This window comes from Giraffa tippelskirchi, chromosome 11, assembly GCF_054371585.1.
Source record: "Giraffa tippelskirchi isolate mGirTip1 chromosome 11, T2T-mGirTip1v1.2.pri, whole genome shotgun sequence".
NCBI lineage: Eukaryota > Metazoa > Chordata > Mammalia > Artiodactyla > Giraffidae > Giraffa > Giraffa tippelskirchi.
In genome coordinates, this window is record NC_137285.1 from 31,384,434 (window position 1) to 31,410,255 (window position 25,822).

Sequence of the window (25,822 nt, forward strand, 5' to 3'; positions counted from 1 at the left end):
TACAATACCTCGTTGTAGTTTAAATTTGGATCTCTCTGCTCTTTGATGAACTAGATGGTTGGGATGGGCGAGGGCGGGGTGGCGGGTGGTGGGAGGGAAGTCCTAGAGGGAGGGGATATATGTATACATATGGCTGATTCACTCTGTTGTACAACAGAAACTAACACAACATTGTAAAGCAATTGTAACTCAATAAAAATAAACATTTTGTTATGAAAAATATTTGAAATCATCTATATATGTAATATAATTAAAAAGAGTAATTATATTTAAAAGAAGGCTCAGTAAACTGTAGGATCTTTTATGTTGGTATGTAGACTTGATTTAATAGTAGTCATTACTTGGGGCTTCCCAGGTAGTGCTAGTTGTAAAGACACTGCAAGTGCCAGAGAAGCAAGAGGCACAGGTTCCATCCCTGGGTCGGGAAGATACCCTGGAGTAGAAAATGCCACCCCACTCCAGTATTCTTGCCTGGAAATTGCAGTTCTTTCCTAATGATCAGCATATGTTTACAAAGTTTTTTTTTCTAACAAAGCTTATCAAAGTAGTCAAGCAGATAAATGTTCTAGATACACTGTTTTTTTGTTTTTTCTCTCTCAAACATTATCAGTATCACAGAAGCTAAGGTGCCAGATGGTGGCCACCTGGCAAGGACAGGCCTGGTAGAGGGATGTGAGTAGAGGGGGTAAGATAGTAGAGCTCGGTCCAGTTGTTGAGTAAGTGGAGAAAGACTGCTGAACCCAGAGGAAAGAAAGGATAAGCCAACAGACTACATACAAAGTAAACCAAGGTCAAAAAAAATCTCAGTAACAATGAGAGAGTTCGAGAGGTCCAGCAGGAAGAGGCTGCACTCAGAGGTGGACCCCTCTGAGCTTGATCTTGACTATACCACAGTTTCAATCCAGGAGTAATCTTGTGTCTGTGGATGGCAGAGACACAGGTGAGAGTAGAATGTTAGATCACCGTGTTGGGTGTGACATGTTGCTAGGAAATGGGTCTGAAGAAGGCCACCTTTGGGGGATGCCCGGAGTGTCTGACCGGTACTGACAGCATCTGCGCCAGCAGGAGCCTAGTTGACTCTGTCTTTGGCCAGAGTCCACAGCAGTTGTCTCGAGTCCTGTATAACATCTCATATTTTGGTCAGTAAAGGCTGCTTTATAAGGTTGAAAGATAAAACTCCACTAATAATGTGAACGTTTTAATGTTTCACAGGACATTAATCCTTTTTGTCTGTATATACATGCCTCTATGCACTTAAATAGAAATATAGTTTTGTTATAAATATAGCTAAGAATTTTTAAATTTTTATTGAAATATAGTTGATTTATAATATTTCTTAGTTTCAGCTGTACCGCAAAGTGATTCAGTTTTATATGTATATATGTTTGTGTTTCATTCTTTTTTAGGTTCTTTTCCATTATTGGTTATTATAAGAGATTGAATATAGTTTCTTGTGCTATATGCAGAGGGTCCTTGTTATCTGTTTTATATATAGTAGTGTGCATATGTTAATTCCAAACTCCTAATTTATCCCTCCCCTTCCCCTTTCTCCTTTGGTAACCATATGTTTTCTATATCTATGAGTCTATTTCTGATTTGTAAATAAGTTCATTTGTATCATTTTTTTATATTCCATGCATAAGCAATGCAATAGATTTGTCATTCTCTGTCAGACTTCCTTCCCTCTGTATGTTCATCTCTAGGTCCACCTAGATTGCTACAAATGCCATTATTTCATCCTTTTTTATAGCTAAGAAATATGCCATTGTGTTTATATACCACATCTTTATCCATTCTTCTGTTCATGGGCACTTAGGTTGCTTCCATGTCCTGGCCATTGTAAATAGTGCTGCAACGTAAATGTAAATGGAGTGCATATGTCTTTTCAAATTGGTGTTTTCTCCAGATATATGCCCAGGAGTGGGATCTCTGGACCATGTTCACATATGAGTTTTGAAGAATTTATGCTAACATCATCCCAAGTCTTGTCCTTACTTATTTGCCTCTGTAATTTCTATTTCTCTCCCAAATAAAAAGGAAGAATGCTGCTAGGTTTTTTTTTTTGCACAGCCATTAAAAATGGTAGGTAGTAGGTATTATGATCAAGCTGTCATGTCTAAAAACTTAATGATGCTGCATCTTAATTTTATGACACCTTTGTTTATGTCTCAACCTTAGCATGATCTTCTTTCTCTTCATTTAAAGGTACTTATGGAAATTGGTCAGAACTATAACCATTTGCTTGTGTTCTAGTTAATTTTGTGTTTGTGCTTACTGCTTTATTCTGATGTTATGTTTTGGAAATAGTTGGCCCTTCAAATCTAGAAATAGTTTTTATGTATTATTAAATCATGTTTTAAGAGTTATGCCTGGGATTCTATAAATGGAAGTGAGTTTGTAGCTATCAATAGTAAGCAGTACTTCTCCTGGAGCTTAAATCTAGAACTAGAAATTTTAAGTGGAGAGTTAAAAGTAAAAGTGAGTCATTGGATTTCCTCTGCCTCTTCTTTGGTGCCAAGAAATGTCACCATATACCACTACTTTTTTATGCTCCATATAATTAAGAAATAATGTCTGTGTCAGGCTTTCTTTACATTTGACTCTATCGTGATCTCATTTATCTCTCTGAAACATTGGAGGATGAAATTGGGATAGTTTGGACTTTTTTTCCTCCATTCATTTTACTCAATTTCTTCAGTTCTTACAGATAAGATTATAAAACAACTTATCATTCTGAAGCAAAAGTCATCATTTGAATGACTAAATGCCTTTTTTAAAATGTGCTTTTTCTTAACTCTCTTTCCATGACTAACTCGGGCTTATCTTTTCTTGAATATATGTCTGCACTCAGAAACTACTAATGCTCGTTATGGTTCATCTAGTTAGAAATGCAGGTTTTAGAGGAACGTGCACTTGAGTTGGATACACAAGCAGGAGTTGCTTTTGTAATGTACGATCAAATTTATTAGTGATATTTGTACATTAACTGCAAGTATTCTGAAATATGGTTTATTTATTATGTGTGTGCACTATCTATTGGTAAGTCATAACTTTTTAACTTGCTGATCATTTATTTTGTACCTTTTTTCTTGGTTCAGTGATATCGGGATTGGTCAGTCTCAAGATGACAGCATAGTAGGATTAAGGCAGACTAAGCACATCCCAACTGCACTGCCTGTCAGTGGAACCTTATCGTCCAGTAATCCTGACTTACTGCAGTCACATCATCGCATTTTAGACTTCAGTGCTACTCCTGGTGAGCACCACTCATATAGTTTTGTTTTTTTATCTTCCCCCCCCTAATGTAATGGTAATGCTATATGTATCTCTCTTGCTTTGGCATGGACTCTGTCAGATGCTAAAAGTCATGATAAATGTAAATTTCAAACAGTTGGAACCGGTTTTTTTATTATTATTATTACTAAGACTATTTTAGTATGCCCACAAGCAAATGGATCTCTCATAACTTATGTTCCCTTTCATAAAATAAAGTTAACACGGTACCATGCAGATGTTACCAGGTCATATTAAATAAAAAGTAAGAGGCATATTTTAGATCAGCTTCCTGGATTTTTCAATATAATTAAGATGAACTTTAGATTTAAATTTTTTCCTTTCTGCTGCCAACCTGACAACTTTACCTGCTGCTATTGTGATCTGATCTGTTTGTCTGTGGATCACTTGGTTATCCTAGGGCTAATGTGTTCATTCAGTGTGCCTGTATGTTGACTGAATCAGTCTTTGAAGAAGAGTTGTTGATGTATGGGAGAGATGGAAGTTTAGCATTATCTTTTCTAAGAATTTTTTTCACATTGCTTTGTTTAATTTTATTACCATGTACTGAAATCCTTTCTACTGACATATGACTCTTCTTTTTACCAGACTTGCCAGATCAAGTGCTAAGGGTTTTCAAGGCTGACCAGCAAAGCCGATACATCATGATCAGTAAGGACACTACAGCGAAGGAAGTGGTCGTTCAGGCCATCCGGGAGTTTGCCGTGACTGCCACCCCGGATCAGTACTCGCTCTGTGAAGTCTCTGTCACACCAGAGGGAGTGATCAAGCAAAGGAGGCTTCCAGATCAGCTTTCGAAACTTGCTGACAGAATACAGCTGAGCGGAAGGTAGACGTTATTCATCCTGTTGAATTTCTTTACCCTCCCTCCTCAAACCCACACCAAAGGCCGGTGAATACTTTCCAAGGGTTTTTTAAATAAGTATCCCTGAAGATTAAAAAGAAGATTTCCCTTATTCACTGAGCATTGCCATGTCAAAGGGAATCCACACAGTAGACGGTTGACCCTCAAAAGGATCTCTTAGGAACTTGTGCAAAACAAGGGCGCTGTGACCTGACCGTTCTTTGCTGCTCACCAGTGCTTATGCTCCCATCAGGACACGGGGCTGGCAGAAAGGCACACCCTTCTCCTGGGAGATGCACATTCACAAACACACCTTCCACCTTTCATTTGCTTCTGCCTACCTGACTTTTCTAGGAGCTTCATTTGTTTAGGTGGAGATATCTATGACAGTGTGGTTGGCTAAAGCTGCCTATTATTGTTCATGACACTAATGAAATATCCTTCTTAACACTGGCATCAAAGCTTAGTTGCTTCAGGGCTTGGTCTTCTGCTGCCTTGCATTTGCAGGATAACATTGGGATTTTGTCAGCCTCTCAAATGGTTTTGTCAGTCTCTTAAATGGTGTTTCCATTGATATTCTCAAATCACAAATTAGGGAAAGTTGGAAAAGTAGTTAAGTCTTGGCTTTCATATAATGACTAGATTTTGCACTTTCTGAAAATTGAGTGTTTTCATAAATCATATTTTTTCTTTTTTTCTCACCATATGGAGTGTTTCATTGTATTCTTGCCTTTTGTGTTAGACATCTAAACTTGATTTAATTCATTCAGAACTTCTGTTTCTTGCTGTCAACTATAACTTTCTTGCTCTTCTTCACTCTCACTTTATTGCCAGCCCCAACTCTGGTGGGTAGTGTCCATTTTTCTCGTTATCATTTAAATATCATTGATCTGTCTGTGATCATGATGGAGCTCTCCAAATCTCCACTGAGGTGCAGAGTCCTGATTCACAGTCATTGCTCAACAAAATTATAAATGGATTCACATCATGGGCTTCATGAGTAATCAAAGCTGAGAACATCTATGACTGTCAAGCCCCGAGGTCTGTGTCTTCTGTCATGTCAGCTTTGGCAGAATATGCAGAAGGCCAGTTTGACAGGACCACAGTTCTCATTCTGTTTCTTCCTTTATGGAGTCTGGCTTAAGAAAGCATCTTTCTATAAAATCAGTTTAAAAAAAAAAATCACAGAGTAAACATCTGCATTCTCTTTGGACAAGTTGGTGACAGAGAAAGGCACACTAACCCTGAGTTCTCTCTCCAGCTGGTGTTCATCTTTCAGAGCCTCTGTTTCTTCATCTGACAAGCAAGAAAAACACACACCCCACTTACGTGTAGGGTTTTTGTGAAAATCAGATATTAGAAAGTCAAAATCCGTCTTAGGATCGTTCTCCTCATAGCATCAAATAGAGGGAAATGGCTTACAGGTTTCTTTGGTATTTGAATAAGTAGGTGAACTTGGGTGGACCAGTAGTCACGGAGAATCTCTGGGGAACAGAGTGGTCACTCTGTGTCGGATCTCTCCCGCTTCCTTCCTTGGATCCCATTTCCTTATTTAAACCGATTATCTAAGTTCAGCTATTTTCTGTCCTTATTAGCCGAAAAAGAAAAAAAAAAGATAAAATAATCTAGAAGGAAGGGAAGAGTAGTAGAAAACGGATTGCAGGTGATACAAATGCATTTCCGTGTGATGTGTTTGCTTCTATCAGTGGCTTCTGGATGGGGTTCTGTGGTCTGGCATCTGAGGAGCCACTGCCTCCTCCATCTGCCAGGCAGAGTCCCCGCATCATTCAGCGGCACTTTCTCATTGCTGTTCTGTAGACAGCGCCGTTCTTCCAGGAATGTCTTGAGATTGCCACTCGGGCTTTGGATTCTGTGTCTCTCACAGGTATTACTTGAAAAACAACATGGAGACAGAAACCCTTTGCTCGGACGAGGATGCACAGGAGCTGCTGCGAGAGAGCCAGATCTCGCTGCTGCAGCTCAGCACCGTGGAGGTGGCCACACAGCTCTCCATGCGCAACTTCGAGCTTTTCCGCAACATCGAGCCCACTGAGTACATCGATGACTTATTCAAGCTCAAATCAAAAACCAGCTGTGCCAACCTGAAGACATTCGAGGAAGTCATTAACCAGGAGACATTTTGGGTAGCATCCGAGATTCTGCGGGAGACAAACCAGCTTAAGAGGATGAAGATCATTAAGCATTTCATCAAGATAGCTCTGCACTGTAGGGAGTGCAAGAATTTTAACTCCATGTTTGCAATCATCAGGTGAGAGCACGTTCATTGTAAGATTCGATTCAGTTTTGCAGGTTAAAAAATATATATCCAGGAAAGCCTTACAATTTGTAAGAGTGTAGTTTTTTAATTACGTCATATGGAACAATTCTTTTTCTCTGAATCCTAATTGTAACCCTTTATTTAAAGTCTCTTATAATGGATGGACCTAGAGATTATCATACTAAGTAAAGTCAGAGTAAGACAGATATCATATGGTATCATTTATATGTGGAACCTAAATATATATATATATACATATATGTAAATGAACTTATTTACAAAACAGAAGTAGACCCAGACATATGAAATAAACTTATGGTTAGCAAATGGGAGAGAGGTGAGGGAAGGATAATTTAGGAGTTTGATTTAAAATATATACACTATTATGTATAAAATGGTCTTCCCTGATGACTCAAATGGTAAAGAATCTGCCTGTAATGCAGGGGACCTGGGTTTGATCCCTGGGTCAGGGAGATCCTCTGGAGTAGGAAATGGCAAGCCATTCTACTGTTCTTGCCTGGAGAATCCTGTGGACAGAGGAGCCTGGCAGGGTACAGTCCACGGGGTCACAAAGAGTTGGACTCGACCGAGCAACTAACATATTTAAAGTAGATAAACAACAAGGCCCTACTGTATAGCATAGGGAACTATACTCAGTATTTTGTAATAGCCTGTGACAGAAAAGAATCTGAAAAGAACAGATATATATGTATGTGTGTGTGAGTGTATTGATATATATGACAAATCACTGTGCTGTACACCTGAAACTAACACAACATTGTAAATCAGCTGTACTTCAATTTAAAAAAAAAAATCTTGTATGCTGATTTAAAGCCCAGAAAATCTGTATTTGCCATTGTTTTTAGCTCTGTGACTTGGGGCAAATTATTTGAATTTCTCTGAATGTCGGTTTATTTCTGTATAAAATAACAATGACCCAAAGAGTTGTCAAGTAACCCAAATGGTATAATGTGTATAGAGTTCCATCAGTTGCACAAGGCAGATGGATGCCTAGTAAATGTTAATTTTCCTCTCCTCCAAGTGCTTAGAGGCTGGAAGAAAATACAGATTGAAACAATGAGCAAAATTGATGCTGATGATTAAATTAGTCATTTTTTCTGTCTAGGAATTTGATCATACTATTATTGTTCTTATAGCTTTTAAATTATTACCCTAGGATATATATATACATATTTTTATTGGGGTACAGTTGCTTTATAACATTGTGTTTATTAGTTTTGTACCACAAGTGAGTCAGTCATAAGTATACATATATCCTCTCCCTCTTAGACCTCCCTCCCCTCTTTCCCCATCCCATCCTTCTAGGTCATCACAGAGGCACAGAGGTGAGCTTCCTGTGTTATATAGCAGCTTCCCACTAGCTCTCTATTTTACACATGGTAGTGTTTATTAATATATGTCAGTCTTAATCTCCCAATTCATCCCCCTCCCTTTCACATCCATACATTCATTCTCTACATCTGCATCTCTATTCCTGCCCTAGCACTAGGTTCACCTGTACCATTTTTCTTGATTCCACATATAAGCAATATTATATGATATTTGTTTTTCTCTTTCTGACTTACTTCACTCTGTACAACAGACTTGAGGTCCATCCACATTTCTACAAATGACCCAGTATCACAGGATATTTGTTAATCTGCTTTATCAAATACCTGCTTGGTGCCAAGTACTTTATGTATGGAGATAAAGCAATGAAACACAGCCCTGCCCTCATGACACTTGACATTGTAGTAGTTCTGCCTATAGTAAACAGACCAGAGGCTATAAAGGGAAAAAGAGGAGAACCCCAAGGCCCTGTCCCTGCTTCCATCTTCAGTTCACATTACCCAGAATTATTAATAGTCCTTCAACTCCTGTACATTCCTATGTATACACATCATGCAAGCAGAACTGTTCTATGTTAACAAATAAGCAATACATTCTTACCGTCCTTCAACAGGATGAGTCATTTAATTTTATACCACTTTTCTTTTTTCCCTCTCAGTGGCCTAAACCTGGCACCAGTGGCAAGACTGCGAACTACCTGGGAGAAACTTCCCAATAAATATGAAAAGCTGTTTCAAGATCTCCAAGACCTGTTTGATCCTTCCAGAAACATGGCGAAATACCGCAATGTCCTCAACAGTCAGAACCTGCAGCCTCCTATCATCCCCCTGTTCCCAGTGATCAAGAAGGATCTTACGTTCCTTCATGAAGGTAAATATCTAAGTTGGAAGGTTTCTGTTTCCACCGGTGGAAGTGTAGGATGAATGCCATGTGATTCCCTTTTCCTTCTTTACCAATTACAGGGAATGACTCCAAGGTTGACGGGCTGGTCAATTTTGAGAAGCTAAGAATGATTGCAAAAGAAATACGTCACGTTGGCCGAATGGCCTCTGTGAACATGGACCCTGCCCTCATGTTCAGGACTCGGTGAGTATCTCCCTCAGCAGTGTTCCTGGGGTTAGAGAAGGTTGAGCTTAGAGCTTCCTAATCAATGGGAGAAGGTTTTGAATGCATATCCATCTGTGGTGAGATTTATCAGGGTGTGTACAGACTCTCCATTGAGCTGTAATTCAGAATGACTGTCTGATTCCACATCTGGTGCACTTTGGGCTGTCAGTGAAAACAGTTTGTCCCTCAGACACTTTTCATTGACCATAAGACACAACTGTTCTTATTTTTCAGAATGCTGATTTGCAGAGCTAAAAGGCATAATTGATAGTATGAACTAAAATATATAAATGATCCAAGTGGTATTGTCTCACTATCCACACAATGGATTGAGCTCTCAGTGTAGCCAAAAATGAATCCAGCGAAGGAGAGAACAAAAAGTCTTTACAACAGAATGTATATTTTTATTTGTCTTTTGAGCCAGAAAGCTATTGCTGGTCCAGTTGTGTGCGTGTGTGAGGTGATTATGCAGTTTATGGTTTGTGGGCTTCTAGTACTGCTTATCCAGAAGTCTGGTCCTTTCTTTCTGAGCTTGTGATCTCTCTGTCTCTCTCTACACCCATGCTTCAACCTCCACGGCTCTCACTTACAGGAAGAAGAAGTGGAGGAGTCTGGGGTAAGTGGTGGGGGCACTGCACACCCACACAGTTCTCATCCTGCTCATGGCATTGTGTTTTTCTTACCCACTGTGTTTCCTGACGCTTTGCATTTTTGCATTTTTTTTTCCTTAACCCTCTTGCTCTAGCAGAATTTCAGTTGGCAAACTGACTTCAAGTTTAATCTACTGGGGCTTTTGCTTTTGAGGTCATGACCCATGAGAGCTGTGAAATGATTGATGGCTGTTCTGGGGAACCACAGGCCAGGCCTTACTCCTGAGCTTTCAAAAAGATTTAATTTTAATACAATTTGTGTGTTTTGAAATGAGAAAAGTCTAACCTGGGGTGAGGGGAGAAAGGATGTTAGAAGGGAAAATTGTGCAATTTAAATATGTTGCACAGATTTTTGTGAAGTGAATCTATGTAATTCAGAAGGTGCCCCTACATGTTAAAACTAAATTTTTTACAGCTCAACTAACTACTGTTTTCATTCTATAAACCGGTCTTTTCAAAAATAATTCTTAACAACTCATATGCTAGTTCCTGTACATGTGTTTTTACATTTGCATGACCATTTTATTAACAAATTGACCATATTACTCGAAAAACTCACTACATTTAACCCAAGCAATAAGAAAACCATTGTGAACATTGTGGGTAAATTTCTTTAAATCAATGTAAGACATCCCCTTTAGGAGAAATAAATTTAATGTCATTCTTAGTTATTGTAACTGTGTATTCTTGCATGAGCTTTTATATATAATAATTATTAATTGCTGGCTTCTACAAAAGAACTGCCTTGGATGCTTTCTAGAGGCAAAAAAGTAGAATTTTTAGTTGGAACAGAACAAGTACCAAACATATATGTATACATATAGTGTATGTAGAGTTCTTTTTAATTTGAAAAAAATCATTTTAATCTATATATTATGTTTTAATCTATATGAATATGATATGATTCTATATTCCTTTGTGACAGTTTACTTACCAGAATGAGGCATGTAGCCTCTTGAACTAGACTGTTAGAGAAGTCTTGGCACGTTTCCTGTGGGAACGGTGACCCTGTGCTGGAGCGAGCTGCATCTCTGCCTTTTCATCTTCCAGGTCGCTCAGCCAGGGTAGTACAAACGCAGCCGTGCTAGATGTTGCTCAGACAGGTGGGCATAAAAAGCGGGTGCGTCGTAGCTCCTTTCTCAATGCCAAAAAGCTATATGAAGATGCCCAGATGGCCCGCAAAGTGAAGCAGTACCTGTCCAATCTGGAGCTGGAGATGGATGAGGAGAGTCTTCAGACACTATCCCTGCAGTGTGAGCCGGCCACCAACACACGTGAGTTTCTCCTTAAAGTGGCTACAGGTCCGGCTGGAATGCAGATAGGTTTCCTGTGCCAGCACAGCAGGGCAGGGTGCAGGGGCACATAGCATCCTGAGACACGCTAGCCTTTCCTGTAATTACACCACACAGTGCAGTCCTGGGCTCAGGCTCGTGTCCAGTGGGGTTAGTGTGGAGACCACGACACCATAGACTACTTCAGGGTGACTGGCTTTTTCGTTTCATCCCAGTGCCACCAGAGTGCAGGCAAGGGACACATGGGCGGATGCAGCTCCCATTCCCATCCCTTGTTTTCTCACAAAGATACCTGCAAAGTGATGGGCAGCCTGGGAGGGGCACAGACCGAGGTGTGCTAGCTGCCCCTTACCCCTTAGCCCAGAAGACACCCAGCAGTCAGTTCAGCTACCACATAAGGCAGGAATTCTGCTCCACAGGGATCCGTAGCTCAGCCTAATGCATAGATCTGGCCTGGTGAGAAATGGGGGCTGCTTTCTTTCTCTTGGCATTTGTATTTTAAGACAGAGGCATTTTCCATTAGGATACTTTGGTATCTTTTTAGGGTTGCCCTGGTACCTCAGTGATAAAGAATCCACGTGTCTATGCAGGAGACACAGGTTTGATCCCTAGGTTGGGAAGGTCCCCTAGTGGAGGAAATGGTTATCCACTCCAGTAATCTTGCCTGGAGAATCCCATGGACAGAGGAGCCTGGTGGACTACAGTCCATGAGGTCACAAAGAGTCAGACACAACTTAGCGACTAAATAACAACAATGGGCAAGTTTGAAGATACCTTCTACAGAGTTTAAATGTTAGATAATTGAGAAGATTCAGGTTATTATATTGATTTACCCAGGTACTATAAAAGCACCATGTATCACGGTGAAGAGCTTGTCCTCATCAGTCAGATTGGTCTGAATTAAAATCCTGTTTGTTCCTTGTGCTGATAATGTCACCTTAGGCAGGTTATTTAAGCTCCTTTATGTGTAAAATGGAGGAAGTCAAATATGCCATTGAGTTGTCTTGAATATACACTTGAAATACAGCGTTTGATTACCCTGTTAAGTTGGCTTGCCTTCTATCTGCCTTGGAATTATACACTCAGTATAATACTCAAGTAGTACTGAGTGCTGTTAGCAACATAGATAATTCTAACCCATAGGAGAGAGAATTTGGTAGTAAAAAGATTGTAGCTAATATTATCTATTAACTTAAAACATATCATGGAATTTGGGGTACCATTTTAGGAAAATAATTTCTAACAATTTTCCTCTTACAATTTTATAATATATTTGGGTTTTTGATAGACATAACATATTAAACTATCCACACTTTTTTTTTTAATGTGGCACTTAATAGTATAATCATCCTTTGAGATGGCTAGCTTCATAAAGCAAATCTTGTCCTGTTGTGCCTTTTTTCTGTAACAAAAGTTCTCCCCCTGCCCTGTTTCTGTCCTTTTTATGGGGAACGGGAAAAAAAGATACACATTTCTGTATTCTCAACTGCAGAAAGCGCTCATGCATGCAGTTCTATAATTATCTCATATGTGGCCACTAACCTGTTCAACTTCTTGTTCTATTTTCAAACCAAACAATTACCAGTGCCTAAGAATCCCAGCGACAAAAAGCCTGTCAAATCGGAGACCTCCCCCGTGGCCCCGAGAGCGGGGTTGCAGCCGAAAGCACAGCTGCAGCCCCAGCCGCCGCAGCCACCACACAAACTCAACCAGGGACTGCAGGTTCCCGCCGTGTCCCTTTACCCTTCACGGAAGAAAGTTCCCGTAAAGGACCTCCCACCTTTCGGTAGGTGACTCCATTCACACCCTCTTCCCCCCCCCATTTATCTTTTTATTGAAGTATAGTTGAAGTACAAAGTTGGGTTAATTCCTGCGGTCAATGAATCTTCAACAAAGGAGTCAGGAATATGCATTAGGAAAAAGACAGTCTCTTCAAGCGGTGCTAGGAAAGCTGGACAGCCCCATGTAAATCAGTGAGGTTAGAACATGCCCTCTCACCATACACAAAAATAAACTCAAAATGGCTTGAAAACTTTAACATAAGACCTATCATCGTAAAACTCCTAGAAGAGAACATAAGCAAAAATATTCTCTGACATAAATCGTAGCAACGTTTTCTTAGGTCAGTGTCCCAAGGCAATAGAAACAAAACCAACAATAAGTGGGACCTAATCAAACCTACAAGCTTTTGCATGGGTAAAGAAAACCATAAACAGAATGAAAAGACAGCTGACAGAATGGGAGAAAATATTTGCAAACAATGTGACCAACAAGGGCTTAATTTCCAAACTATACAAACAACTCATACAACTCGACCACAAAAAGGCAAACAACCCACATGCCTTTTTGGCACTGTTCAGTCACCACCTGCTTCTCAGATTAGGGAACAGTGCTTATTTTGGGTAACTTCATCTGATATACCTGAGTTTTCCGTGATTGTCCCCTCTTAATAAGACATTAATGTTCATGAAGTTAAACTTTACTTTTGCTAGTGGAAAGGACTGTTTTTATAGAGCATCTCATTCAGTCATACTCCTTTGTCATAGCGATGGGGGCAGAGGCAGGCCATGGGGCTTTTACTCATTTAACTTTTAACAGATACAGAAGCTGCTTTGCCCATATAGCTTATTTAAACTAGTTTAACCTTATGATCAATGAGTTGCTAGAATTTAGGCAGAATATTTCTAAGTGAAATGATTTGTCTGGAGGTGTAACTCTCATTTGTTGAATCACCGATTCTGTAACTTGGGAGGAAAATAGTCAGCTCCAGTTAAAGGAGCTTCATCTTTCCTATTAAAAGTAAAGTATGGACTAGTTTAGTCCTTTTATGTAAATGGAATAGAATTATTTTTCATAAAATGTTCTAGTTCTTTTTTCTATCTGTATATATATGTGTGTGTGTGTGTGTGACAGGAAACAATATTAATAAAAGGAAAGAAATTTTAAAAAACAACTGGCAGCAAAGAGTTGACTCTTGATAGAATGGGGTACTGGTAGCTGCGATAGTTCCCGGGCAGCTGCAGGCTGTCCAGGCATCGAGCAGGAGTCCTAGAGGCTCTCTGGGCCCTGTCACGAGTGCTCTGTCATGAGTATGCTGTCACTGGCCCCTTCCTCCTGATCAGCAGGTGTTCCATTTGTTGAATTGGGGAAAAGTGAAATATCTCCCCTTTATGGGACATTTTCCTCTTCGAAATATTTGTGTTGCTGCCTCTATCACAAACAAACTGAATTAATGTTCCTGTGTCCACTGTGTTATTTTTTTAATATAATCTTATTTATTTTTTGGCTGCACTGTGTGGCATGTGGGATCTAGTTCCCCTACCAGGGATGGAACCCAAGCCCCCTGCAGTAGAAGTGCAGCATCTTAACCACTGGCCCTCCAGGGAAGTCCCTCCACTTCCCTGTTATGAATATTCTTGTACTCCTAAGTCCCCTGCAAGCCAACCTCTAATGCCTCTTTTCTGCTTCTTATATGGACACAGCCTGTTACTTCACATGGAGGCACATCTAATGGAGAGTCATCCCCCTCTTACCCAAGGAGACTCTCTCTCCAATATTTTTAGGCCTATTTAAATTTATGAGCTTTCAGAATATGGATGAAATAGTCATGTGTCTTCTTAAGAGAGTTTAACAAACATTTAAAGTCACATAATATAAAATATTAACTTAGAGTTGCTGAGCTCACCCACCACCCCCATTCATGAACTAAGTTTTGTTCTGAATACTTCCTACAATTTAAAAAAAAAAATTTTTTTTTGATGTGGACCATTCTTTAAAGTCTTTATTGAATTTGTTGCAATATTGCTTCTGTTTTACGTTTTGGTGTTTTGGCCATGAGGCAGGTAGGATCTTAGCTCCCTGACCAGAGACCAAACTTGCAACCACTGCATTGGAAGGCTACGTCTTAACCACTGGACTGCCAGGGGAGTCCCCCTTCCTGCATTTTTCATTTTAATGTCTTTGTCAGCAAAGTACTTTCAAAGTGGAACAGAGTTTTCTAAGGCATAGCATCTTCACATCCATCTACATTGTTCAAAGGCAGTACTTTTTCATTCTGTGTGTGATGCTGTCTTGGAAATTTTCTTTCCAAATTAAAGCTATTCATTCATGTAGCTTTAGTGTAACTCGTATTTTCATGTATCCTGTGTATACTATTATTTGTACATGTAATTAAAAGATTGCTTGAAAATGATTTTTAAAAGATTGGGTTAAAAGTAGTATCAGACACTTACATGAGGTGAAATGAAGGATTAAATCTTGGTTAAATTTCATTGCCTCCTTTTTTAATGGATTCTGTTAAGCCTGAGAACATCAAAACTAACATGAGGACTTCCCTGGTGGTCCAGTGGTAAATACTCTGCCTTCCAATGCAGGGACTGAGGATTTGATTCCTGGTCAGGGAAATAAGATCCCCTATGCTGCAGGGCAACTAACCCTGCATGCCTCAACTGAGACCCAAGCTGACAAAAATAAATATTTAAGAACTTCCCTGGTGGTTCAGTGGTTGAGAATCCTCCTGCCAATGCAGGGGACACAGGTTTGATCCCTTACCTGGGAAGATTCCACATGCCTCGGGGCAGTTAAGCCTGGCTGCCACAGCTGTTGAGCCTGTGCTCTAGAACCCGGGAGCTGCAGCTACTGAGCCCACGTGCTGCAACTACTGAAGCCCACGAGTCCTAGAGCTCATGCTCTACAATAAGAGAAGCCACCACACTGCAACTAGACAGTACTCCCTGCTCGCCTCAACTCGGGAAAGCCCATGCACAGCAATGAAGACCCAGCAAAAATTAAAAAAAAATAAAACAACTAATATTAATTGAGGTAGTTTCAGCCTCTAATGCCTCCCCTTAGGTCTCTTTGTTGTTCAAAATATGGTAATTGAGAGTGCCTCATAATAATGCTACAGACTTAGTAAAAATCTCTTCAGTGACTTCCTCATCTAAAGTAGTTTTTAGGGGAAAAATCACCTGATGGTAGCACATGAAACCCTTTTTATTCTGCCTTAAATCCTCCTGCTTGATCCTGCACTTGGTGCTGGATGGCTCCCCCCGGACACCTTCTCCCTCAACTTCTGGTTCCTGGCACTTTCAGGGTCCCCTCCTGCTGCTGCTCCTTCATCTGCTTATTGATCAGAGATTAGTGTGGAATTCCTTAATGCTCCTTCAGTCTCTTTCCTGCTACTTCCTTTTGCCTCTTGGCTCAATCCTTTTCTGCCATCACTCCCACTTCCCACGCGCTCGCTTTTCCAACACCAAAATACTTCTCCAACCCAAACTTGAGTTCTGATAAATATTCTGAGCTGCACCGCTTTCATGCTAGCTTAAAGTATTTCCAGATTGTCTCTTTTTTTTTTCTTCATTGCAGCCCAACATATTGTTGAATAATGTGGTGGCTAAGACTCAGAACCTAGCGTGGAATACCGGAAGCAGCCTCTCTTGTCCCTGCAGGCGACAGAAGCTGCACTGCGGTCCCTGGTACCTCCTGGGTACCTCAGACCCTGGTACCTCAGACCTCTGAGACTGCCGACAGCCTGCGACAGGATAGAGTATTAAGTCTTAGCACAGAAAGGTGTTTGGTTTCTTCTGGTTATTCTGCACATTGAAATTCTTTCTCTTACAGGCATCAACTCTCCACAAGCTTTAAAGAAAATTCTTTCTTTGTCTGAAGAAGGAAGTCTGGAGCGTCATAGGAGGCCAGCAGAAGACACGATATCCAACACGTCTTCCCAGCTCTCCTCTCCGCCCACCTCCCCACAGAGCTCCCCACGGAAAGGTGACTGGGTGACTTACGTTCTCCTTCCTAGTGACCTGTTCTTTCAGCCGTGATAAATTCCAGTTAGAGATTCCATCATTTCTGACAGTAGAGTCACTTAAAATGACCTTGGGAATTCCCTGACCATTCAATGGTCAGGATGCCGAACTTTTGCTGCTGAACAGGGAGGTTCCATCACCGTTTAGGGAACTAAGGTTCCTCAAGCCCACAAGGTGCAACCAGAAAAACAAAAGCAACCTGATGTGTAACACCCAATGGATGTTTTTCTCCTCAGTTTATAAATTTTGAAGAATTTCGGTATTCTTTAATATTATAACTATAAATAGTGTTAAGCTTATATAACTATATAAAATTCATTTTTAGTAATGTTATAATTATAATTTTTATAATTCATTTTTTACTGATTATAAGTGTGGGAATAATTCTTTTTATACTAACAGTTCTAACTAAATATGATTATATAGCATTAATTATGGTGTAAACGGCTATAAAAACATAAGAAAAACTAACATCTTCCTGATTTATTTTTTCATTGTATTAACATGGGTCTTGATTATCTTTTTTGTTGCTATCTTGTCTTATTTTTAAAGAGATTACATTTTAGGCACTCAGGCTCTCCTTCCAATATTATTGCTTTCATATCTTAAAATACTAGGTAATTCTCTGCTGCCTAACCTCAGAATTATTTCCACCCCCTACCCTTTCACTGAATGGGCATAAGTACATAATAAATGGCCAGGCCATTCTCGCTAGACAAGGCCAAAGAGATTAATCCATTGTGAGATTTCACTGGTACAACAAATACCGTTCCTGCTTGACTTTCTAGCTTTTTTGGACATCTGTGCATTTTTTGTGGTATCAGTCTGCAGTCCGTGTTCAGTGGGTGTGTCTGAACTCTTCTCTCGTCCATTGTTAGGTGGCAGTGGCAGTCAGCTGAGATCTTTTGGCTCCGGGCAGTTGGATTTAACCAGCTCCTCCTCTTCTCTTGGAAGTGAGAACAGTAACAAGAATAACAATGCACCACGGACCTATGGGATAGGTGGGGTTTACAGAACCCAGGACCAGGGGGAAGGACAGGAGTCGTCTCATTAGCTGAGGAAAACGGAACAGTCCCTCCCTCCACATGTCCAGTGCACCACCTGAGTGATGGTTTTCTCAGGTGTTTTGGGCGCAGACTGTTCAGGAAATCTTGTCTGTCAGAACTCGTAGTGTGGTTTATAAAAGACATTTCATAGATGGACACATTAAATCATATCAAGACCTGTGCAACCTTTAAAAAATAAATCAGGAATTCATAATTCACTGAAACGATGAGAAAATACTCTTTAGAGAGTAATTAGCATCATTTAGGTGTTCTAGATTTCATTTTTTTTTAATTAGGTGGCATTGAAAATTTGCATTGTACACGTATAATCATATAAAATTAGTATTTTAAGTAGCATTAGATTCTTAGTAATGTTAAAAAAGAAACGACTACCGAGAAGGAAGATTTGGATTTTTTGTTGTTAAAAATGTCAAGACAAGCCTCTCTTCTTTTGTGACTTTCAGAATTGTTTTTAGCAACAAAGGAGAGTTAAGGGTCCTTCATACCAGAAAATGGACATTTGTTTAGACATAGTGATGGTCCAAGGAGAAAGTGGAGATTTTGTACATTGTATCCTTGAAAACAATTGGCTTTTATGTAATTTATTCAATATATTTTTAATGTTGAAAAATCAAATGGCAAAACCCCAAAGATACCTTCTTCAGATCTTATTTATTATTACTATATGTCCATTTATAATGTGGATCTTCCCAATGGAGTTATTCTCTGCCATAAAGTTCTAAAAAATAATAACTCTATTGAAGGCAAAATTGCTCACTTTACAAGTTGAGGGAAAAAAAAAAACATACTTTTAAATATGATCCTAGTCATTCTTCATAGTTTCATTTGTATAGATGGGTGTAGTATAATTTATATTTAAGAGAGCTAAGATGAGTCGGCTCATGCCATAATCTCTGCATTAGTTCCTGGCTCATATAATGGCGTTTTCTTTTTTCCTCTCTAAACTTTCATTAAACATGCTAAAATTCATTTGAGTAAAAATTTGCAATATCTCAGTCCCCAAGTTTAGTGTCTAGTCCCCACTTCTGTGGTGGCTTCTGTAGCTTGCATTGTGGACGCTATGAACCCACAGTGTCTAAGGACTGGTTTGTCCCCACGCAGGCTACACTTTGGCTCCGAGCGGCACTGTGGATAACTTCTCAGATTCTGGCCACAGCGAAATCTCCTCGAGATCCAGTATCGTCAGCAACTCCTCCTTCGATTCATTGCCCGTCTCGCTGCCTGACGAGCGGCGCCAGAGGCCGTCGGTCAGCATCGTGGAGACTAGCCTGGCCTCGGGCCGGCTGGAGAGGCGGCCGGCGGTGGAGCCTGACCAGTACAGCCTGGGGTAGGGGCTCCTCTCCTCCCCATGTGCACTGCTGTTTACTGTGCATGATGCCCAGGCAGTGGGTGCTTTCCCATCCCAGTTCCAACGCTCAGCATTTCCTGAAAGCACTCTGCTGTCTCTGCCAGGCAGAATGCTTTCGAGTTAGGGCAGGTCTTCACCGGGACCCATTTCTCTGTGCTGAGGGCAGGGGGCAACTCTGGGATGTGTCTCAGTCCTTGTGTATGAGGTGCCCTCCCAAAATAATCAGACTATAGTGAGCCCTGTAAGGATAAGCTTCCTTTATTGTAAGCAATTGGTTGCTCTTTTCCCCTCGTGTCGATGTCGTGCTGACATCGCAAGGGCCAGGGGAGGAAACTGAACAGGGCAAAGTGGCTGCTGTTGATGGAGCCTTCATCTTCTTTCTGGGAAGAAAAGAAGCCACCTTTTGAGGGAAAAATGAGTTTTATTATAGACTGATTAGTTAATCTTGCTCTTTTCTTCCCTTCCTCCTGTCTTTTTTCCTTTTTCTTTCCTGGTGGCCGCCTAGGTCCTGTGCGCCACTGTCTGAGAGCAGGGGCCTGTATGCTGCAGCCACCGTGATCTCTTCCCCCAGCACGGAGGAGCTTTCCCAGGACCAGGGGGACCGAGCCTCCCTGGACGCTGCTGACAGTGGCCGGGGGAGCTGGACGTCGTGCTCGAGCGGCTCCCATGACAACATCCAGACCATCCAGCACCAGAGGAGCTGGGAGACGCTCCCCTTCGGGCACACTCACTTTGATTACCCAGGGGACGCCGCAGGGCTGTGGGCCTCGAGCAGCCATATGGACCAAATCATGTTTCCTGACCACAGTGCAAAGTACAGCAGGCAGAGTCAGAGCCGAGAGAGTCTCGATCAGGCCCAGTCCCGGGCCAGCTGGGCCTCGTCCACAGGATACTGGGGAGAGGACTCGGAAGGGGACACGGGCACGATCAAGAGAAGGGGGGGTAAGGATGTTTCCCTGGAAGCTGACAGCAGCAGCATGACAGCTGTGACCGCAGAGGAAGCCAAACCTGCCGCCATGGCTGCCCACATAGCCGTGACACCCAGTGCCGCCAAGGGGCTCATCGGTAAGCTGACCGCCGGGCTCTGTTGTGTGTGGGTCATGGCTGCATCCTGACTTATTTCAAAAGTAGAAGTATGTGTTTGTGGGTCTTCTCCTCGTTCTGTCCCACCCATTGCCCCTCAGGGCTTCCGAGTTAGCAGTACACTCAGGATTTTGAAAAGAATGGTGGTTAAGAGCCCAGGTTCTGCGCTCTAGTGCTTATAAATACCCTGCAGCACAGGAAACCTTCCGTGTGTCGTAGCTGTCAAGATCAGTAGGTTGTCATTTTGGGTATTCTCTGCTCTAGTATTGATCTTCTAGGCTGAAAGTTACCAGAAGGGATGGCCATTCTCTCTAGAGGAGGAAGTTTTTTGTTTAATTGGAACTGGTTTTAAATGTTTTATTATTCTGTTTTGTTCCCTTGGATTGTATTTAGAACTTTACACGTTGCATATTTAAAAATCTTCTATTGATGTTTCTTATGTAGGTAAGCTGTTTCTGTGCTAACCAAATTCCCTCTGCACAGGATAAAACTGGGATAGAACAAGGTGGGGAGGGTGCTAAGAGGTAACTTCATCAGTAAGAGGCTGGGAGTCAGGCTGGCTGGGGTCGTGCTGAATCCAGGCTTTGCCACTGTCCTAGTTTTGTGACACTGGGTGAGTCACTAAATGGTGTCTGTTTCCTCATCTGTAAAATGAGTTTCATAATTTCTATCCATGCAGCTGGTGTGAGGTTTAAAGGAAATCTCTGCAAAACACTTTGAACACTAGTGCCTAGATAATAATTCATAAGTACATGAAAGTCACTATCAGTTTGCTGCTGCTGTTTTTGTTGTAAATTCTCTTTTTTCCCTTAGCCCTATCAGAATATATTCTTTATGGCATGTTCAACATCTGCATGATTAAAGTGTAGGGATGCATTATAGGATACAGAGTGAGAGATCTGGAATATAATCTTTACAGACATCACTTTTACTAGACAGGATGTTGTAGTTATTTTATCATGTAAATAGTCATGGGTGGGTGCCAAATTTAATATCTTTTCAAGATGAATAAGGAAAAAACAATACCTATTCTTAGGTTGCAGTTTTTAAAAACTGAAGTATAGTTGATTTATAATACTGTGTTAGTTTTAAGTGTACAGCAAAGTGATTCAGTTATTTATATATGTATATTTCATATTATTTTCCATTATAGGCTATTACAAGACGTTGAGTATAGTTCCCTGTGCTATACACATGTATATGTTAATCCCAAACTCCTAATTTATCCCTCCTCTCCTTTTTCCCCTTTGGTAACCATGAATTTGTTTTCTGTGTCTGTGAGTCTGTTTCTATTTCATATATAGATTCACTTGTATTATTTTTTAGATTCCGTATATAAATGATATCATATTCTTCTTTATCTAGCTTACTTCACTTAGGATGATAATCTCTGGGTCTATCCATGTAGCTGAAAATGGCATTATTTCATTCTTTTTATTGACTGAGGAATATTCCAGTGTGTGTATATATATGTGTGTGTGTATGTAACATCTTTATCCATTCATCTGTTGATGGACGCTTGGAATTCTTCCATATCATGACAATTAAAAATAAAACAGCACTTTCTTTTAACAAACTAATACACAGAATTTTTATTGCAAAAGAAAGAATGATCTAAGTTCTTAACAGTTGAGTGTAGAAAGTTCAAGATAAGAAAACTTGGCCTTCACCTGCCTTTATAGATTCATGTTTTAAGTCATGAAGTTAATGTAAAAGGATTTTAAGAAAAAATGCATACCTTACATACATACAGTCTTAAGTTTTGAATTTTGCATCATTTTTGGTATACTTTTCCAAATTTATTTTGATTCCTTGTTTTCCCAAGTGAGACCCAAGGCTTGAAAGTAACATGAATTGATTCTCTGCCTGGTGAGGGTGGGTGCCCAGCACAGGGTGATAGCTCGCCTGGCCAGGCCCTTCTCCCGGGTTGCTGGCCTGGGCCTGGGCGCCTTTCTGTTTCCTTTGCCTGGTGTTTCCAGTAAACCTCAGGGTTGGGTGTTGGCCTGGTTACTTCCTGACCAGCAGAGACGCTCTGCAGTCACCCGGTTAGAGTTAGATACTTAGATTGCTTAGTCACTTTTGTCACCAGAGATGACCCGGTGAATAGCCAGTTTGGTAGACGTCCTGCCTCCCACTGCACCGCCCCCGCATCCCGCTCCGCAGGCCTACCTGTTGTTACCTCACATGTGCGCTGTTCCTCGTGGTCCTCATCCTTTCTGATGAGTGCGTGTGGCCCGGGATGTGCTTCCCTAGATGCTGACTGCAGCACCTCTTCTCTCCCGCAGCAGCCAGGAAGGAGGGCCGCTACCGGGAGCCGCCGCCCACCCCACCAGGCTACGTGGGCATTCCCATCACCGACTTCCCTGAGGCCCACCCGCACCCGGCCCGGAAGCCGCCGGACTACACTGTGGCGCTGCAGCGGTCCAGGATGCTGGCCCGGCCAGCCGAGCCCCCCGCCCCAGGCAGCGCCAGGCCTGCCCCCCGGCCGCAGTGGCACAGGCCTGGCGATGGTGACCCACGCCCCGGCCCCTGTGCACCCCCGGGTCTCGCCGCCGAGGAGGACGGTACATGCGCTTTCCCCCCGGCCCTGCCTCTGCACCCCACCTCCAGCATCCCCAATCCTGGCTGGTCTGCTCTCCCTCAGGACACTGCCCGCTCAGGGCTCCACACCCCATGCCCCTAACCTAGTGTGAGCAGTTAGGCTGCGTTTTGCTTCTTCCTAAGCCACTTGAGGAATAACCAAAGATTGCAGCGGGGTCCCCTATAATAACATGTGTGCATGGCTCCTTTTCCTTCCCTAATCCTCAGTTTTCTGGGAAAATGTTTGAACTTGTAACGAGTTCCAAATGAAAGTCTAGTGAAGAAAAACCCACTTCTCTAGAGCTTTTTTTGCCTTCTCTGAATGAACCCAGCTGGCCGTTTTGGGGTGAGAATGCAGAGGGGCAGCCCATGCCTCCCCTTCCCCCTTCTGCTTTTAAGTTATTCTGCAAAAAATTGTTATAGAAGAAAGCAAAACAATTAATGAAAATTACTTATAATCCTGCCATTTACAGACAACCACCATGAGCATTTTGTTATACATCCTTCTAGACTTTATGTGTGAGTGTATACTATAAAAGGTCACATGCTGCTTTATAACTGTTTTCAGTGAATTTACCGTCAGTGAATTTCCAATCAGTAAATATACAATATACTTTATTTTAAACTTTTTATTGTGAATCATTAGGGAGAAAAAAGATGAGGATTGTAAGTGACTAGACTTACAAAATAGCTACAGTACAGTGACCTAGACTTAGAAAATAGCTGTGGTGCTTTTATTTAGCATACCGGTGAATGTGTTCTCTCTAAACACAAGAAAATGACTTGCTTACTCACTGATTTCTTTCTTTCACGGTTGTTTTGTCAGAAGATGAACAAGTGTCTGCTGTTTGAGGCGCGGGCTTCTCTGGACCTGAGTCAACTGCCCAAAGGAGAGCACAAGAAGACGCCCCCTAGCGTCGGAGCCTTGGAACTCACACTCTGAGGATGGTGGACCAGTTTGCCTCCTTTCCTGCCTTAAAAGCAGCATGGGGCTCCTGACCCCTCTTCCTGTCCCCTTTGCATGTGAAATACTGTGAAGAAACCGCCCTGGCACTTTTCCGACTTCGTTGCTTGAATGCACAGCGCAGCCGTCTCCGAGCTCCCCGTCGCTGCCTGCCACGTAACACAGCATCATTCCAGATTCCAAGGTCATCGCCACCAATGATTCACCCTGGCTGCACTTATCCACGCCAGGAAGGATTTTTAAAAAATCTCCCTTTTAGGTTTGAATCCAGTCCTAGCACTTGGTTTCATTGGAATCGTGAGAAAAGCCAGCCACGGAACTACTTGGGGCCTTTAACCCACCAAGGAAAACAAAAACGAAATCCTTTGAGTACAGTGCTCGTCCGCTTGTTTACAATGTCCTCTTTTTTCCCCCCTTTTTAATGAGTTTAAAGATTGTGTTCAGAGAGTAAATGTTATATCCATTTAATGATTACAGTATTATTTTGAACCTTTAAGTAGGGTTGCCAGCCTGGGTTTCTCAAAAACCAAATATGCCGGACAGGGTGTGGCCACACCAGGAAGAGAGGAGGCGGGGCACGGCCCCTCTTTCTGCGTCCTGGCTGCCCCCAGAAGTGCCCTATCCTGGAAGCATGAGATGTTAGCCAATTACCTAGATCCCAGGGCTCCTGCTCCTTCTTCCCCAGGGGCCGGGGCTCTACTGTACAAACTGTTTGCACATGGCCGGGGAGGGACTGGGACTCTAGCGTCCTGTGTCTGAGCCTTATGGAGCACAGGGCAGCGTCACCCTGTGGCGTGCCCTGCTCCATCGAGATGGACGGCAGACCCCATGTTTTTTAAATTATGTTTCTTTGATTTCTGTTCATTTAGCTTTAGGGCTTCTCTTGTTTGTTTTTAAAGAGAAACGTTTATAACTGGATAGCATTGCAGTGAAAGCAGCTTGGGGTGTTGGCACTAACGCCAGCCGTTCATACTGCTCTTTCAAGACAGCCTCCCTGTATCGATAGATCGGCACGAGGGAACACACGAGCCTTTAACATGAAAAAGATCAAAAAGGTCCAAAACCTGGCACGGTCCGCCAGCCTTTGCAAGGCAGGTTGGTGGCCAAAGACTGACCCGTAAGTGGCTTTACGGACGCTGAGATGGAGAAGGCCTGAGTGTAGCAACCACCTGCTCACAGCTGCTATTAACCCCAGAAGGACTGAACCCTCCACTCTATTTTTGTGTTGTTTTTGCACAGACTCCGGAAAGTGAAGGCTGCCAATCCGAGTAGTACTCAGATGTGAGGAACTGCTGGTCTTGGATTTTTTTTCCATTAAATTCAGCTGATCATATTGATCAGTAGATAAACGTAAATAGCTTCCAATTTTAAAAGTCGAATTGCAGTGTTTTTTCACTGTATCAAAGCAATGTCAGTGCTTTATTTAATGATTCTCTCCTGTATCATGGCATTTGTCTACTTGCTTATATATTACATTGTCAATGATGCATTTGTAATTTTACATGTAAGATGCATTATTTGCCAGTTTTCTTCTCTAGGCTATGGACCTCATGTGCATATAGAAAGACAGAACTCTCGCTCTACACAAGTTGCACAAATGTTATCTAAGCATTAAGTCACCGTAGAACATAGGACTGTAACCTCAGTTCGCTCTGTGATGTCAAGTGCAGAATGTACAATTAACTGGTGATTTCCTCATACTTTTGATACTACTTGTACCTGTATGTCTTTTAGAAAGACATTGGTGGAGTCTGTATCCCTTTTGTATTTTTAATACAATAATTGTACATATTGGTTATATTTTTGTTGAAAATGGTAGAAATGTACTATGTTTATGCTTCTACATCCAGTTTGTACAAGCTGGAAAATAAATAAATATAACATAACACCTTGTCTATATTCTTAATGACTTGAGCATGCTTTTTCTAACTGAAGCATGAGAAAGCCCTTGGGTCTCACTGCAGGAGCAAGTCCTCAGGGCACTGAGGAGGTACAGATGACATCGCCTAAGAGAGAAGAAATTAATATCATTCATGTTAATAGAAAATAAGATCGCTCATGTGTCCAGAATTCATAGTGTTTAAAGAAATTCAGTGAAAAATGATATCACTGTATATCTACATAGCATTTATCTCTTCCTAATTCTTTTCCAGTA

At 41.5% G+C, this 25,822-nt stretch overlaps 1 protein-coding gene across 17 annotated transcripts in view; it reads left to right on the forward strand.

Moving 5' to 3' along the window:
* The window catches only part of RAPGEF2 (Rap guanine nucleotide exchange factor 2), a 262,263-nt gene extending 236,710 nt beyond the window's left edge, over positions 1 to 25,553 (forward strand). For 5 of the 17 annotated variants that reach the window (XM_081543689.1, XM_081543695.1, XM_081543694.1 and 2 more), the window contains 13 exons: positions 3,099 to 3,256; positions 3,883 to 4,123; positions 6,024 to 6,407; positions 8,425 to 8,636; positions 8,729 to 8,852; positions 9,466 to 9,489; positions 10,574 to 10,797; positions 12,401 to 12,601; positions 16,435 to 16,587; positions 18,794 to 19,019; positions 19,546 to 20,105; positions 22,409 to 22,687; positions 23,530 to 25,553. In XM_081543689.1, coding sequence (XP_081399815.1) covers positions 3,099 to 3,256; positions 3,883 to 4,123; positions 6,024 to 6,407; positions 8,425 to 8,636; positions 8,729 to 8,852; positions 9,466 to 9,489; positions 10,574 to 10,797; positions 12,401 to 12,601; positions 16,435 to 16,587; positions 18,794 to 19,019; positions 19,546 to 20,105; positions 22,409 to 22,687; positions 23,530 to 23,555 — 2,812 coding nt within the window. In that variant the 3' untranslated portion in view covers positions 23,556 to 25,553. Of the gene's footprint in view, positions 1 to 3,098; positions 3,257 to 3,882; positions 4,124 to 6,023; positions 6,408 to 8,424; positions 8,637 to 8,728; positions 8,853 to 9,465; positions 9,490 to 10,573; positions 10,798 to 12,400; positions 12,602 to 16,434; positions 16,588 to 17,503; positions 17,627 to 18,793; positions 19,020 to 19,545; positions 20,106 to 22,408; positions 22,688 to 23,529 lie in introns of all 17 variants that reach the window. The other 12 variants (XM_081543686.1, XM_081543693.1, XM_081543692.1 and 9 more) reach the window with 4 other exon arrangements.
* The last annotated feature ends 269 nt before the right edge of the window (positions 25,554 to 25,822 follow it).